Consider the following 18,109-nt stretch of genomic DNA (forward strand, 5'->3'; position numbering starts at 1 on the left):
TGTGCCCGGTCTATGCAGCCAGGGGGGGTATATGTGCCCGGTCTATGCAGCCAGGGGGGGTATATGTGCCCGGTCTATGCAGCCAGGGGGGGGGTATATGTGCCCGGTCTATGCAGCCAGGGGGTATATGTGCCAGGTCTATGCAGCCAGGGGGGGGGGGGGTATATGTGCCCGGTCTATGCAGCCAGGGGGGGTATATGTGCCCGGTCTATGCAGCCAGGGGGGGGTATATGTGCCCGGTCTATGCAGCCAGGGGGGGGAGGGTATATGTTTCCGGTCTATGCAGCCAGGGGGGAGGTATATGTGCCCGGTCTATGCAGCCAGGGGGGGTATATGTGCCCGGTCTATGCAGCCAGGGGGGGTATGTGTGCCCGGTCTATGCAGCCAGGGGGGGGTATATGTGCCCGGTCTATGCAGCCAGGGGGGGTATATGTGCCCGGTCTATGCAGCCAGGGGGGGTATATGTGCCCGGTCTATGCAGCCAGGGGGGGTATATGTGCCCGGTCTATGCAGCCAGGGGGGGTATATGTGCCCGGTCTATGCAGCCAGGGGGGGTATATGTGCCCGGTCTATGCAGCCAGGGGGGGTATATGTGCCCGGTCTATGCAGCCAGGGGGGGTATATGTGCCCGGTCTATGCAGCCAGGGGGGGTATATGTGCCCGGTCTATGCAGCCAGGGGGGGTATATGTGCCCGGTCTATGCAGCCAGGGGGGTATATGTGCCCGGTCTATGCAGCCAGGGGGTATATGTGCCCGGTCTATGCAGCCAGGGGGGTATATGTGCCCGGTCTATGCAGCCAGGGGGGTATATGTGCCCGGTCTATGCAGCCAGGGGGGGTATATGTGCCCGGTCTATGCAGCCACGGGGGGGGTATATGTGCCCGGTCTATGCAGCCACGGGGGGGGTATATGTGCCCGGTCTATGCAGCCACGGGGGGGTATATGTGCCCGGTCTATGCAGCCAGGGGGGGGTATATGTGCCCGGTCTATGCAGCCACGGGGGGGGGGGTATATGTGCCCGGTCTATGCAGCCACGGGGGGGGTATATGTGCCCGGTCTATGCAGCCACGGGGGGGTATATGTGCCCGGTCTATGCAGCCACGAGGGGTATATGTGCCCGGTCTATGCAGCCAGGGGGGTATATGTGCCCGGTCTATGCAGCCAGGGGGGTATATGTGCCCGGTCTATGCAGCCAGCGGGGGTATATGTGCCCGGTCTATGCAGCCACGGGGGGGTATATGTGCCCGGTCTATGCAGCCACGGGGGGGGGGGTATATGTGCCCGGTCTATGCAGCCACGGGGGGTATATGTGCCCGGTCTATGCAGCCAGGGGGGGTATATGTGCCCGGTCTATGCAGCCACGGGGGGGGTATATGTGCCCGGTCTATGCAGCCACGGGGGGTATATGTGCCCGGTCTATGCAGCCACGGGGGGTATATGTGCCCGGTCTATGCAGCCAGGGGGGGGTATATGTGCCCGGTCTATGCAGCCAGGGGGGGGTATATGTGCCCGGTCTATGCAGCCAGGGGGGGTATATGTGCCCGGTCTATGCAGCCAGGGGGGGTATATGTGCCCGGTCTATGCAGCCAGGGGGGGTATATGTGCCCGGTCTATGCAGCCACGGGGGGGGGGGGTATATGTGCCCAGTCTATGCAGCCACGGGGGGTATATGTGCCCGGTCTATGCAGCCAGGGGGTATATGTGCCCGGTCTATGCAGCCAGGGGGTATATGTGCCCGGTCTATGCAGCCAGGGGGGTATATGTGCCCGGTCTATGCAGCCAGGGGGGTATATGTGCCCGGTCTATGCAGCCAGGGGGGGTATATGTGCCCGGTCTATGCAGCCACGGGGGGGGTATATGTGCCCGGTCTATGCAGCCACGGGGGGGGGTATATGTGCCCGGTCTATGCAGCCACGGGGGGGGGTATATGTGCCCGGTCTATGCAGCCACGGGGGGTATATGTGCCCGGTCTATGCAGCCACGGGGGGGTATATGTGCCCGGTCTATGCAGCCAGGGGGGGTATATGTGCCCGGTCTATGCAGCCACGGGGGGGGTATATGTGCCCGGTCTATGCAGCCACGGGGGGTATATGTGCCCGGTCTATGCAGCCACGGGGGGTATATGTGCCCGGTCTATGCAGCCACGGGGGGGTATATGTGCCCGGTCTATGCAGCCAGGGGGGGTATATGTGCCCGGTCTATGCAGCCAGGGGGGGGTATATGTGCCCGGTCTATGCAGCCAGGGGGGGTATATGTGCCCGGTCTATGCAGCCAGGGGGGGTATATGTGCCCGGTCTATGCAGCCGGGGGGGTATATGTGCCCGGTCTATGCAGCCAGGGGGAGGTATATGTGCCCGGTCTATGCAGCCAGGGGGGGGGGGGGTATATGTGCCCAGTCTATGCAGCCAGGGGGGTATATGTGCCCAGTCTATGCAGCCAGGGGGGGTATATGTGCCCAGTCTATGTAGCCAGGGGGTAGGCAGGGGGACATTAGGGGGCTCCAAGTGAAGTTACCTCTCCTGACGGGCGGCGCGGTGTCCTCTCCAGCCGGGTCCCTCCTCCAGGCAGCGGCGGTGATGTGCGGCTCCGGCGGCGCGGTGTCCTCTCCAGCCGGGTTCCTTCTCCAGGCAGCGGCGTGATGTGCGGCGGCTTCCTCCGGTGACAGCAGCTTCTCCTAAGTTCCTCTTCCCACGGTGGCTGTGAGTGACACCTGTGGCGTCTAGTTTAGACGTCACATGCGGTGTCAGCCAACCAGGGAAGAGGAGAGATGTGGGTGGGGATGCAGGGGAAAGGTGGGCGGTTTAGAAAGAGGAGGAAGTAGTGAATAAATTAGAGACAGGAGAGCCCACAGCGTGCTAGGCGATGGCGATATAAAGGTCTAGTGCAGCATTATGCTGCAATATCAAAAATACTAACTGATTTTTAATTTTGAATACAGGATAAGGATCTCTATTTCACTAAACACTCAGAACAGTTGCTGTTGAAATTTGATTTTTATGGTGACGATACCGCTTTAAGCAAGTCACCCAGGGTGATTTATTCTTCAGAAGAAGAACAGGCTAGTCATCATGACAAGGGTGAGCCGGACTCTAGGTCCTCTGAAGAGTTATCAGAGCAGGATCGAGGTAGTAGAGGGAGGTAACGACTATGTCATTGATGCAGCCTCGGAATCCTTAAGAGTAACAGCAAGATCTACAGCTCTAATTAACAATGCCCGAAGGAATTTATGGTTAAAAACATGGGAAGGGAGTCAGGCGTCAAAGGCCAGAGCCTGCAATCTTCCTTTCTCAGGAGACTTATTGTTTGGCCCTCAGCTACAGGAAGTGTTGGAGCGGACGGCAAGTAAAAAGACATTTCCTAAAAAGAGAAAGTTTGAAACCAGAAAGAAGCCGTTTTTTCGTAGAAAACAGGCACAGGGGAGAAAACCGCAAAGACGCAAGCCCTGGACAGGTAATAGGGGTTTTACCAAGAAAAAAAGTTGTTCAGAGCAGCGGAGAGTAATGACAAGCCATGACGCCAACAAGGTGGGAGGAAGACTAAGAACATTCTTAGTAAATTGGGAAAAGATGACGAAAAACAAATTTATCCTAGACCTAATAGAGAATGGATACAAGATCCAATTTTCAAGGTCTCCTCCCAGAAGATTTATAATGACGCAGGCCCCAAATATTCCAGAGGAAAGGGGGGCAATGTTACGGATTGTACATGATATGCTGACACGGGATGTAGTATGCAAAGTTCCACCCACCCAGCAAGGTCAGGGGTTTTATTCAAAGATTTTTTTGGGTAAAAAAACCCACGAGGAAATACTGGTTAATATTGAACCTCAAACCCCTAAATCCTTATATAAAGTACGAGCGATTTCGAATGGAGACAGTGTTTACAATGCGGAACCTTCTTTCACCAAATTGTTTTATGATCAATATCGATCTAACAGATGCTTCTTGGCATATCCCAATAAGGGAAGAGTCTCAAGCTTTCCTTCGTTTAAGCATAAAGACAGGCTCAGGTCTAGAGCATTTTCAGTTTTGCTGTCTCCCATTCGGAATCTCTTCAGCGCCCAGAATATTTACAAAGGCGATGGCAGAAATTGTGGGTGCTCTTCATCTGGAAGGCATTCTAATAGTCTTGTATCTGGACGATTTATTAGTGGTAGCCGACAGTATTCAAAAATTGGAAGAACACAAGGATGCAGTGATGACTTTTGGAGCAGACAGGATGGTTGGTGAATCTACAGAAATCCTATCTGATTCCAGTTCAGGAGATTCAGTTTCTGGGATTCAGAATAGACTCCGTGTCCCAAAGATTATATCTCCCTCTAGACAAAGTAGTAAAGCTTCAGACAATGGTGCAGCAGTGTCAGGAGGAAAGAGTTATGACTGTCACAAGTGATGAGATAGGTTTTTTTAACCTCTACAGCTCCGGCAGTTTATTGGGCACTGAAACACATAAGACAGTTACAACAGTGGCTCCTACAAAATTGGAAAGGAGGTCAGGCAGCTCTAGATCACTCTATCCATGCCAGTAAGAGTAAAACAATCATTGGATTGGTGGATTCAGGAGGACAATATAACGCAGGATCGTTTATGGAGATGTCCAATAACAAAGATACTGACAACAGATGCCAGCCTCACGGGATAGGGAGCTCACATAGAAGGCAGGTATTTACAGGGTGTGTGGCCAAGAGAAGTAATGACTCAGTCATCAAATTTTCGAGAATTATTAGCGGTGAAGGAAGCTTTAATTCAGACCGCAGATATAATAGAGTCACCACATCCAGGTCCGATCAGACAATATTACCGTTGTGATGTATTTAAACAAACAAGGGGGAACAAGATCGGCTCAACTTTTGAAACTTGTACTGGAAATACTAGATTGGTCAGAACGCAATCTTCAGTCAATCTCAGCGGTTCACCTCAAGGGGTCACTAAACACCATGCCAGATCTATTGAGCAGGAAGAAGCTATCAAACTCAGAGCTGAGGCTAAACCCAAGAGTATTCTAAGAATTAACTGAATAATGGGGACATCCGCAGATAGATATGTTCGCCAACTTGGAAAATGCGCACTGCAGTCGTTTCTTCTCACTAGACCCAAGAGGAGCTTTAGGGGTAGATGCGTTGGCCCAAGCATGGGATTTTCAGATCGCCTATGCCTTCCCTCCAATTCCTCTATTGACAGTAGTATTACAGAAACTAAGATCGACATCAATGCATCTGATATTAATCGCACCCAATTGGCCAAAACGGGTTTGGTTTCCAATGATGAAGTCCAATGTTGGTGGACAGACCGATCCCGTTGAAAGACAAACTCGATCTCCTGAAAAAAGACGAGTGGATTCAGATTCCCAATCTTCAGTTGACAGCATGGTTTCTGAAGGGCAGATCTTGAAAAGAAGAGGATTAGGTGACAGAGTAACAGAGACTATACTAAATAGTAGGAAGAGAGTGACTCGAGCAATCTACTTAAAGTATTGGAAGACCTTTGGTGAGTGGAAGAAAAGGGCAGGTCTTAAAACCAATAGACTGGCTACAGTGTTAGAATTTTTGCAAGATGGAATTGACAAGAAGCTGGCACTAAGTACATTAAAAGTTCAGATAGCAGCTCTTTCAGTTTTTCTTAATAGGCGGTTAGCACTTGAACCTTTGGTTATTAGATTTTTAAAGTCAGTAGAACGTTCTAGGCCAGTGATAAAACGTTCATATCCGAGATGGGATTTAACTTTAGTTCTAAATATTTTGATGAGCGACTGTTTTGAACCTTTAAGCAAAATTTCACTACGATTACTGACAATGAAGACGATTTTTTTGGTGGCAATCACCTCAGCAAGGAGGATAAGTGAGTTGGAGGCTCTAAGTTCTATAGAACCCTTTTGTTTAATTTTTTAAGATAGAGTAGTCCTGAAGACAAGTGAATTCTTGCCAAAGGTTGCTACCCTATCTAACAGGATGCAAGAAATTGTATTGCCATCCTTTTTGCAAAAATGCCACAGAGCCAAGAGAGATTAAGTGGCATAAATTAGACGTCAGGAGATGTTTGCTTTTTTTACCTGGACAGAGTAAAGGATTTCAGGAAAACTACGTCTTTATCAATTTCTCGGGTGCAAAAAAGGGTGAAAGTATGTCCAAAGCATCTATAGCAAGATGGATTAAAGTCTGCATTAACAAAGCATATAGACTAAAGGGAATTCAATGTCCAAAGGAGGTAACGACACATTCAGCAAGGTCAGTTGCAACTTCCTGGGCCTACAGAGCTGAAGCTACGGCAACCGATATCTGCAACGCCGCAACCTGGAAGACGGTGGAGGGTTATTTGAAAAAAACTAAAATTAGCTTACCTGGTAATGCTGTTTTTAATAACCCTCCAGGACAGGTGACCCACCCTAATGTTATGTTGCTATTTAAGTGACTGTAGGTTGAAACTATGTGTATTCATATAATAGGTGAAGAGTTAAAGTATTCTATCGGAACAGTTAATTGGAACGTACTGGCAGGTAGAGGTTAGAGGTGGAATTTATAGAGAGCTAGTTCTTTGTGTTTCCTGTTGGGGGCGGGCCCAGATCTCATATGTAGCACCTGTCCTGGAGGGTTATTAACCACCCTGGCGTTCTATTAAGATCGCCAGGGTGGCTGCGGGAGGGTTTTTTTTAAATAAAAAAAAAAACTATTTCATGCAGCCAACTGAAAGTTGGCTGCATGAAAGCCCACTAGAGGGCGCTCCGGAGGCGTTCTTCTGATCGCCTCCGGCGGCCAAAAGTGACACGGAAGGCCGCAATGAGCGGCCTTCCGTGTTTTGTTTACTTCGTCGCCATGGCGTCGAGCGGAGTGACGTCATCAGCCGCCTCCGATCCAGCCCTTAGCGCTGGCCGGAACTATTTGTTCCGGCTGCGCAGGGCTCAGGCGGCTGGGGGGACCCTCTTTCGCCGCTGCTCGCGGCGGATCGCTGCAGAGCGGCGGCGATCAGGCAGCACACGCGGCTGGCAAAGTGCCGGCTGCGTGTGCTGCTTTTTATTTCATGAAAATCGGCCCAGCAGGGCCTGAGCGGCAGCCTCCGGCGGTGATGGACGAGCTGAGCTCGTCCATACCGCCCGGCTGGTTAAAAACAGCATTACCAGGTAAGCTAATTTTGGTTTTTGCAACGCAATTTTAGTCAGCATGGATTTATTTCATTCATGTTTTTGTGCAATACACAGGTGTTCGTTAGATTTAGTTAAGCATTTGGTTAATATCAGGGTTAGTGTTAGGCCAAGACTAGGTTAGTTGATCGCTTTAGGCAATTTAGAAATGTTTATAGTTTGGGGTGGTGAGTTTTTAAAGGGCTCATTTTAGGCATGGGTAACATACTGGAGATGGTCTTACACCTGTGTCATGGAAAGGGTTTTGTTTTTTTGTTGTTAGAATGGAATAGGGCAAGTCTAATCCTGATAAGAATGGTTTATGGTTAATAAGTGGATTAAGATTGGTATTACGCAGAGTGGTGGACTAGTGCAGTTACTGTCTCTCCGCTATAAAGTAAACTACCTACAGTTATGATCTAGTTATAGGCGTGTGTTCTTGTTGTTTATCTTGCATTTGTGTGAACCAAACACGCAACCATTTTCAACACTGCTGCCAAAACAAGATTGCTGCTATCAGTTACTGCGTGTGTGGAATAGAAATCTTATGCGTTATAGCAAAATTGGTTACATAGTAACTACGGGTGTCCGGACGTTGGGCAAATTGGGCCTCTGCCCTGCCCGCTGCCCTAACCTGGGGGGGGGGCGCCGGTCACTGCCTGATCTGGGGGTCCCTGTCACTACCTAACCTGGGGGTCCCTGTCACTACCTAACCTGGGGGGCACCTGTTGCTACCTAATCTGGGGGTCCCTGTCACTTCCTAACCTGGGGGGGCACCTGTCACTACCTAATCTGGGGGGTCCCTGTCAATTCCTAATCTGGGGGGTCCCTGTCACTACCTAACCTGGGGGGGGCACCTGTCGCTACCTAATCTGGGGGCACCTGTTGCTACCTAACCTGGGGGGGCACTTTTCGCTACCTAACTGGGGGTCCTTGTCACTACCTAGCCTAGGGGTCCCTGTCACTACCTAGCCTGGGGGTCCCCGTCACTACCTAGCCTGGGGGTCCCCGTCACTACCTAGCCTAGGGGTCCCCGTCACTACCTAGCCTGGGGGTCCCGTCCCTACCTAGCCTGGGGGTCCCCGTCACTACCTAGCCTGGGGGTCCCCGTCACTACCTAGCCTGGGGGTCCCGGTCACTTCCTAGCCAGCCTGGGGGTCCCGGTCACTTCCTAGCCAGCCTGGGGGTCCCGGTCACTTCCTAGCCAGCCTGGGGGTCCCGGTCACTTCCTAGCCAGCCTGGGGGTCCCGGTCACTACCTGAACTTGGGGCTCCTGACGCTACGTTAAACTATCCAGGCCAGCCCAGCATCACCACTAGCCAACCAGCCCAGAATCACTGTTAAAAAGGCCACAGCATCACCACCAGTCAGGCCAGCATTTACTTCAACCAGCCAAGCCCGATCACCGCCAGCCAGCCCGGCCACAGCATCACCGCAAGGCCTTTCAGCCCACACATCATCCCCAATCCAGCCAAAAACAGTATTGCCTGGCACAGCAGCCAGTAGAGGAGAATTCAGAAGCCAGGTGAGAGGTGTCTACCATATTAAGGGGGAGTCTGCCTATTTATGTGAAATGCTGTCTATTTATGTGCCTTATGACTGCTGAATGTGTCTTGTTGGGGGCCTCATGATTTGTTGGGGGCCTCATGATTGCTGAATTTGTCTTGTTGGGGGGGGAGGTCTCACAATTGCTGAATTTGTCTTGTTGGGGGGGGGGGGGAGCCTCACGATTGCTGAATTTGTCTTGTTGGTGGGCCTCACGATTGCGGAATTTGTCTTGTTGGGGGCCTCATGATTGCTGAATTTGTCTTGTTGGGGGCCTCATGATTGCTGAATGTGTCTTGTTGGGGGCCTCATGATTGCTGAATGTGTCTTGTTGGGGGTCACATGATTGCTAGCTGCAAGACTATGGGAAAAGCTGAATCATCATCATATGAGAAAATAGCATTAAACCTACTTTTTTAGCTTTTTAAAACCGTAAATAAAACTGGGAGGTTCTAAAAAAATGAATACATTTTTCAGGAGTCAGATGGATGAAATTGTTTACCTTCACAGTTTATTTTCAACTTGGATTTTCCATAATGTTCATGTATGAGTTAAAACGTTTGTATTTAGTTTAAATTGCTGTTGCCACTTTGCGATAAGCGACTTTTGGGTTGCAGTTTGGGCACTCTGTCTCCAAAAGGTTCGTCACCACTGTCCTAATCTAATGTCCCACCATTGCTAAGTTCATGTAAATGTGTCTCCACACCCACATTCTGGTCCATGGCCACACCCATTTTTCATCGGCGCTAAGTGCGCCGCACAACTTCACCCTCGGATTTTTTGGTGCGCTATGCGCGCCACACATCTCCTGCAATCATCGCACCACATTGTTCCGAGCCCAGGAAACCAATATGGCAGCCTCTTGGGTCAGTTGTCCTTTAAGCTGGAGTTCCGTTGCAAATATGAGTATGTAGAGATTGTACACGCAATCAGATTAAACCACTTCCCAAGACCAGTGATATAGAAAATGTGTGGTTAGTCATATTGTCCTTGATCATGTTGCAACACGGATTATTTTATTCTCTTGTTTTTAGGTTCGAGTTGTTTGCTCTGCTGACACTCCTTTGCAAAGCTTGTTCATGCAAAAGCTGCAAGATCCTGAGGATGATTGTAGAGTTCTACTTGATGATCTTGAAATAAGCCAGGTATTCTTCATTGTAAAAAACAAACCATACACACTTTTTACTATTAACTTCTTCTTGCCAGAAGTCCACAATGTTCTCCATATAAATACCTGTATAGCACCAAGAGTATCTATTTGTGTCTAGAAATTATAAATATCTGAAAAGGCAGTGGTCATTCTCCAGGCTGCAGTGACGGCCAGTGGTTCTGTCATGAAATTACTTGTAGCTTTTATCTGCAGTGTTGAAGGAGGTTGATGTGAGGTTTTCTCAAATAGCAAATTAATGTCTTCGCTGTTCTAACCGGGAAAATATGGGCATTCCATGTAAATGGGGTATGAGAAAGCGGATATGCTTGCTCTATATCTGATGGGATTGGAATGATGCATGCAATGCTTGCATAAGATGATTTCAGCAAGGCTTGGTGTACAGAGGCGCCAGAGTAGAATAACGTTTCAAAACTGTCTAAAAGAGGGGGATGTTCAGGTGGACTTGCCTCCCTCGAAAATATAAAACTCAATTGAGTCACAATATAGCAATAAATTGTTTTTATTTAACTCCACTTAGTGCAACGCGTTTCGCAGGTGTGGTCCTGCTTCATCAGGCAAACAGGAGTATAACTCAATGGGTCTAAATGCAGAAGTGAGCGCCTCTGTGTAAGATGCATAAGATGAGGTTACCATAAACTTCATATGTGCAGGAAGCCCTTACATGATTTATGTAAATTCCCATAAACTTAGTAAGTCTTTATGTAATTTGCATAGTTTGAGTTGACCTTGCAGCACTTGCTTTGTTGCACAAGCAACATAGGTGTTGCTTACATATAGAAATTACCATAAGTAATGTGCATGCATCCTAGTAAATGTGCACTGTTAAAAGTTTTATGAGGTGTTTTCAATAAACTACGATAGCAGGGGTGTCAAACTCAATCACATGAGGAGTCAAAAATCAAAATCCTACTCTAAAGCATGGGCCAAATTGTTTAACCACTTCACCACTGAGGGGTTTTACCCCTTGAGCACCAGAGCAATTTTCACCTTTCAGCGCTCCTTCCATTCATTAGTCTATAACTTTATCATTATCACAATGAAATGAACCATATCTTGTTTTTTTCGCCACCAATTAGGCTTTCTTTAGGTGGGACATTATGACAATAATAATTTTATTCTAAATGTGTTTTAATGGGAAAATAGGAAATGATGTGGGAAAAAATGTATTTTTTCAGTTTTCGGCCTTTATAGTATTGAAATAATGCATGCTACTGTAATTAAAACCCATGAAATGTATTTGCCCATTTGTCCCGGTTATAAAACCGTTTAAATTATGTCCCTATCACAATGTTTGGCGCCAATATTTTATTTGGAAATAAAGGTGCATTTTTTTCAGTTTTGCGTCCATCCCTAATTACAAGTCCATAGTTTATAAAGTAACCGTTTTAAAACCTCTTGACATAAATATTTAAAAAGTTCAGTCCCTAAGGTAACTATGTATTTTTTTTTTAATTGTATGTTTTTTGTTGTTTTAATTACAAAAAAAAAAATGTTGGAGTGTGGGAGGTAATGGGTTAATTTTTAATGTTTAACTAAGGTATTTGTATATGAAAAATGCTTTAGGGTGTAGTTTTACTATTTGGCCACAGTGAGTTTTTGTTTATGCGACCTTGCAAGCGTAAAGGAAGTGCGCTTGCAGGAAGTTCAGGGAGGCTGGGCAACTTTTTATTCACCATGATCGCGCTGCTTCTCGTAGAAGCAGCTGATCATTGCGAGGGCAGAGATCAACGAACGGGAAAGGTTTTTCCCATTCATTGATCTCCCGGTGGGCAGCGGTGTACACGAGCGCGGGGGCGCGCGGACGCGGGAGCGGCGTCGGGTACGGATTTCTCCGTCCCTTGGTGGGGACAGGGTGGAAAAAGGGACGGAGAAATCCGTACCGCGGGGGTAAAGTGGTTAAGATTTAACATTTATTGTCACAACCTATGTAAGTGGCATAATTGTTACAACCATTGTTGGCCCACTCCTCCTTCTGCAGAGTAGCACGGTGGAACAGTTTAATATTTACATGCTGCAGGACTCTTTGGGTCTCCCCTAATCTACCTGACAGATGCTCTATACTGCGTACCTCTGGCTCCCAATGCATGTCACATGCTCGGAAGCTGGAGGTATGGAAGTGCAGAGTGTGCAGCTGCTGGAAAGAACAGAAGAGACCCAACGCAGTGCTGGAGCAGGTAAATATTATAGTGCTCCGCTACTCTGCAATAAGGGGGGGGGGGGGCTGAAGGGTCCTGTGGGTTGTTGCTGCACCTCCAGCTCAAACTGGCAATGGACTCATTTCACTAAGCTTATCTCCTGTCTTTAATAACATTTCTGAGCAGTTTCTAGAGTTATCACCATGGTGATGAGGCATGTTATATTCCGGAAACATTTTACCTCAGGCAAACCTAAAGTTAAGGTTATTCTAAATGGTGAATGATTCACGAACTCTGCGCCCAATTGACACTTATATTAGCTGCAGTTTAAAGAGACAAGGATAGCCCCTTCCTTGTCAAGAAAGTAAATGATAAAAATGAGAATATAAAAACTGTTTATTTTTGGACACAACCTTGTCCCCCCTTTTTTTTCCTGTACGCATGTTTTTGTGTGCATGAGATTTGTAAGCTCGGTGTGATGCTGCAGCGCCTTACAGGTGCTGTGTATACAGCATCAGGGAAAGTAGGTTTTTATGCTATTTTAATAAATGTTCATTTGTTCATATGCAAAGATTTGTATTGAATGATTACTATAGCTATTGAGGTTGAAGCGCAGATTAAGAAGAACTGTTTATCAAACCTAAAGTTAACTCTTCTGTCTTCAAGTTAAGGAGAGTTCTCTAAAGTTTCATGTTTCAAACCTTAAAATAACTACAGAATTCTAAAGTTAAAGACAGGCTGTAAATTAACTGCATGTGAAAAGAACTACAGAGGTACCGTGTAACAATGAATAATAGAGGCGCCAAATCAGAATAAAATGGGTTAAAAACCCACAGAGGCGCTCTGGCTCTATGCTGACCCACACTTGTGTTCTCCTATTTTTATTGCCTGATGAAGCGGGAGTCTTGCCCATGAAACGCGTTGCACTTTATTTGGAGACAAATTGTTCTGTGAAATAAATATTTTTTGCAATATTTACGGCTAAATTTGGCCTGGTCATTTACGGAGGGGAGCGGCTCCACCCATCCCCTCTTTTTAAACGGTTTTTAACCCATTTTATTCTGATTTGGCGCCTCTATTATTCATTGTTACACATATCTTGTCCACCCTTGGTGGAGGGGTGTATCCCCAAATTTTCCTGTCTATAGAGAGCGACTTTTTAACCTGAGTGGGGTCAGGTAATAATTCTCCCCACCCGTCTTTACAGTGGTCGCCTGCGTATTGACCCACATTTGTGAGTATAAACTCATTCAAATACATTTGCCACATTGTTGAACATACTACACTAGATTTGGCTCTCGGTTCCTTTTTTCCTGTTTTTCAAATACAGAGGTACCGTATTTTTCGTACTATAAGACGCTCTGGACTATACGACGCACCTTGGCTTAGAGGGAAAAAAATAAAAACTAAACCTAGATGCGTCCATGGTCCAGGAGTGGCTTATGGACCTTTAACCTCCTCCTTGCAGACTTCACTAGCTAAGTTTAACTGCCCAGCTACATTAACTACTGCTGCCCCTGTGGTGAAATTTTTTGCAACTTTATCCGATTTTGCAACCGGTATTTATAGGTATAGCTATCAGAAAGTGCAACCTAACCATTGACTTCAACCTATCTGTATCAGAAAATGCAACCCAAACCCTATTCTCACACAGAAACCTCCCCTCTTGCTCAACTAATAACCCCCCCTGGAAGGAACAATGCCCCCTCCCCACCCCCTCTTGCTCAACTAATTATTATTATTATATTTTTTTAATATTATTTATATAGCGCCAACATCTTCCGTAGCGCTGTACATAGTACAAACAAATTATGGGGAACAAATATGCATAAGAAATACAAGACACTGTACAGTCATGACATTGAATAGAATTAAAAATACAAATGCATACATAGTTGATGTGTAGTTGGAACATGTACATATGTTAAAATTACAGCAGTATGAGAAACACTAGCAGGAGGTCCCTGCCCTTGCGAGCTTACAATCTAGAGGAACTAGATAGAACTAATAACCCCCCACCCCAGAGAGAACAATCCCCCCCCCTTCTAGCTCAATGGGATCCGTGGTTGCAAGAATTACAGGAGTGTTAACAGGGAGAAGCCACACCTACGCAGTCATACACTGTCCTCTATGGCAAGTTGCAAAATCTAATGGGTTGCAAAATCTTTCATTACACCCCCACCAACTACACTGTACTTCACTAAGCCCTGATGCCTCCCCCACCCAGCTACACTACACTGCACATACCCCTACTTCCCTTCACCCTGACCTAGCTACACTGACCACTACAATAACATTGAGCTCTCACCCATCCAGCCTGGGTGGCAGCAGTATCTTTCAAAAGTAATGGTCCAGTGTGGGTGTCCAGGCTACACATCATCCTAAAGTCCCCAGTCAGACGGCAGCAGCATTGTGATCTGATGGGTTTTCAACTCACTGAGCGGCATAGCAGCAGCGCTGTACTGATGTGCAATGCTTCTCCTCTGCAACGCTCTCCTTGTCCCCGCGGTGAGGCAGCAGCATGAGCGGATGTTTCCTGACTTGCCACGCGGCATAGCAGCAGCCGCTGTAATGTCCTATGATGCTGGTCCTTTTCTGCAAATCTTGCCGGCGATTATCATGTCCCTGCAGCAGCCCTGTGTAAGCATGATCCTGGAAGAACATGACACCCTCAGCCACTGTAACGGCAGAGTCCCCCAAGGCTTCCGTACTACGCTGCTTATTGATGTCACACCATGACCCCGGCGCACGTGCGCCGCAGGTCATGAGAGGGCGCCAGTAGCCAAGGCAGTACGGAAGCCTCGGAGGACTCTGCTGTTCTAGCGGCTGAGGGTGTCATGTTCTGCCAGGACCGCGCTTACATAGGGCTGCTGCAGGGACATGATAATCGCCGGCAAGATTTGCAGAAAAGGACCAGCATCATAGGACATTACAGCGGCTACTGCTATGCCGCGCGGCAAGTCAGGAAACATCCGCTCATGCTGCTGCCTCACCGCGGGGACAAGGAAAGCATTGCAGGAGGAGAAGCATTGCACACCAGTACAGTGCTGCTGCTATGCCACTCGGAGTCTGAAACCCATCAGATCACAATGCTACTGCCGCCGTCTGACCGGGGACCTCATTAGGATGATGTACAGCCAGGGACGGATCTAGGGGGTGGCAGACGGGTCTCTTGCCCCAGGCGCAGTTAGTTGAATTCTTAAAAAGGCGGAAAAATTTGGATGGGGAATGGCAGTTTAGGCGCCAAAACCTGACCTTGCCCCAGGCGCAACTTGGTCTAGATCCGTCCCTGTGTACAGCGGAAGCCAACTAGCAGACACAAGCACCCAGATAGGTAATATTTGCCACATTCGGACATTTCGCACGCACAAAGTTTTGCGTGCGGTATTTTGCGTGCGAGCGCTAGTTAGCGCGACCAAACTGACTTTAGGCATGAAGAGGGGCTTTTCACAAGTGTGCTAACAGTTGGCACCGCTTTGGGAATCAAGCCCAAAGTGTGCATTGTGTTGCTATGCCCCACCTCCGCCACATCGCACCACCAAGCCCAAAAAAAACCCACAAAGACGCTGGGGCAAAAAACGTTTTCTAGTCCGAAAAATACAGTAACAGTAACTTAAGGACTGAAGTGATGAGATAACTCTCACTGTGAATACTTTTCTCTACACCTTAATAAGGCAAGCTTCTTTAGTGAATTAACACTGAACATATCTATTGATGTGTGGTGGCAAGTTTTCTCTTGCCTTATCACCAGCATGATCTTAGTGAATTGAGGCCTATGTTTCAACCATAAGCGCTGTCACTGGTCTGCTCCTACAGATGGGAAGCCAGGGTACTGCCATTCTTTTACTGCTTACAATGATTCACATTTGAAACTCCTTAAAGGGAAGGTCCAAGCAAAATAAAAAAATGAGTTTCACTTACCTGGGGCTTCTACCAGCCCCATGCAGCCATCCTGTGCCCTCGTAGTCACTCACTGCTGCTCCAGTCCCCGCTGGCAGCTCGCCGACCTCGGAGGTCGGCGGGCTGCATTGCGTACATTTTTACGCATTCCTGCTAGTGCAGGAAAATTAACACCTACATTTTTATGCATTACTGGTTCAATGCGTAAAAATTTACGCATTGAACCAGTAACACATAAAAATGTGTTAATGTTCCTGCACTAGCGGCAATGCGTAAAAATGTACGCAATGCAGCCCGCCGACCTCCGAGGTCGGCGAGCTGCCAGCGGGGACTGGAGCAGCAGTGAGTGACTACGAGGGCACAGGATGGCTGCATGGGGCTGGTAGAAGCCCCAGGTAAGTGAAACTCATTTTTTTATTTTGCTTGAACCTTCCCTTTAAGAGCCACATAAAATGGTAAGGAGGGACGCATTCCACCCACGGGCCTTGAGTTTGACACCTGTGCACTATAGGGCTTCATATCTATAAGTGAGTTAACTATTTTTCATTAATATCAATTTAAAAAAAAATAAAAAAAATCCTTTCTACTGATAAATAAGCTAAATCTGATGTAATCAGAATGTATAGATCTTGTGATATTGCTAGAATCTCCTCCCATGATGTGATTGTACTCACTGATGTCACCCTGTCACAGGTCTCTGCAGTTGTCTTCAATTACCAGCATGATTTGTAGTATCCATGCATGGGAGGAGGGCTGTACTCTTCTCTCTCTCACACACACGCACGCAAAAAAAAAGTGCTGGCTATCTGATGGTGTAATACTGCATTAAAGTACACCCTGATAAATTTGTCTCACCCTGTACTTTATGCAGGACACATCTGCAGGATTGTCGATGTTTACAGGTGAAGAGGAAGTCTTTGCCTTTCAGCGTACCTTGTCTCGCCTTACAGAGATGCAGACTGATCAGTATTGGAGGGATGGAGACCGAAATCAAAGTGAATTGTGACAATGAACCAAGGCATTGCGATACATGCACAGTCGTCACTTAGCGATGGCATTTCGCTACATCTCTGCTGGAATTGCACAACAACCTCAGGACCATTATTTTATTAAACGTAACTTTTTTTTTTTTTAAACTGTTTGGCTGCCTTTTACATGTGCTCATTGCTCAGTTACATTAATGACTACACAGATACTGACATGGCTGCATATTGGTTTTGGCATCACACCAGCTTCAGAGGCGGACAGTGTTATTTTACCTCTTATGACCACCATTTTTATGATGAACATCACATCGATACATGCGTGCCAGTGGGATTGTCAGTGAGAAACAAAGGCAAAGCAAATGAGAAGTGTATATATTGCAATCATCAAGACTCTTAATACTAAAGTGTTCAGAATAAGAGGTATTCAAGCATATGTACTTTATTTATTCTCTATATCATAACTGCTGCAAACACAATTTAAAGGTGCGGTTTCTGAACACTGTAAGCAACTTATTTGCTTCCAAAGTGTCCAGTACGTGGGACTATGCATTACTGCAGTTTGGTAAACCCCATTAGGGTTTTATTGGCTTATCACTACAGCCTAATTTTGGGGTTCAGGCTACTCTTCCGTTCACACAGTATAAGCTTTAATTGTAGCTTCTTATTACGGTTTCCCCCAGAATGCTTTGATGATCCACCTTTAATTGTACCTCTGTGTTGTCCTTGCGTAAATCCATAATGTTTCACCATTAATAAAAATGTGTATTATAATAATAATAATAATAATAACAACTTATTACTTTGCCTAACACTGTATGCAACTTACTATAAGCCTGTACCAGGCACATTATTATGCATACATGAAATGTTAATTGCATTGATAATTTACTTTAAGCCTTCATGCCAGGCACAGATGTTTGCTAGGCCTATGTAGGCCCTCAGTGGCCAAACTTTTTATCTGTTTTTAAGTTAATTGGTTAGCAGATGATTAATAAATCACTTTTAAAGTACCTGGTGAGGAGTTTTTTTTTTTGTTTTTTTTTTCTACAGCCACATTCTGCATGCTGCGTACATCCAGGAAAAATCTTGGAGAATTCAGACCCAGCTCCGCTCCTTACAGGCTGAGCTATTGGTTAGAGAGAGTCAATAAGATGCTAATATAGCATGCAGACTTCTTGCAAATTGTATGCAGCTTGAGATTGGGCTAGTCAAAATCAACAGGAAGTAAATTTTTGATGGACCAGATCAAATCTGCATTC

General features: G+C 46.9%; 1 protein-coding gene across 1 annotated transcript in view; it reads left to right on the plus strand.

Annotated features, from left to right (window-relative positions):
- The window catches only part of AFG1L (AFG1 like ATPase), a 204,436-nt gene extending 186,576 nt beyond the window's left edge, over positions 1-17,860 (plus strand). The window contains exons 12-13 of the mRNA XM_068231263.1: positions 9,693-9,803; positions 16,736-17,860. Coding sequence (XP_068087364.1) covers positions 9,693-9,803; positions 16,736-16,870 — 246 coding nt within the window. The 3' untranslated portion in view covers positions 16,871-17,860. The remainder of the gene's footprint in view (positions 1-9,692; positions 9,804-16,735) is intronic.
- The last annotated feature ends 249 nt before the right edge of the window (positions 17,861-18,109 follow it).

The sequence above is a fragment of the Hyperolius riggenbachi genome, chromosome 4 (genome assembly GCF_040937935.1).
Source record: "Hyperolius riggenbachi isolate aHypRig1 chromosome 4, aHypRig1.pri, whole genome shotgun sequence".
Taxonomy (NCBI): domain Eukaryota; kingdom Metazoa; phylum Chordata; class Amphibia; order Anura; family Hyperoliidae; genus Hyperolius; species Hyperolius riggenbachi.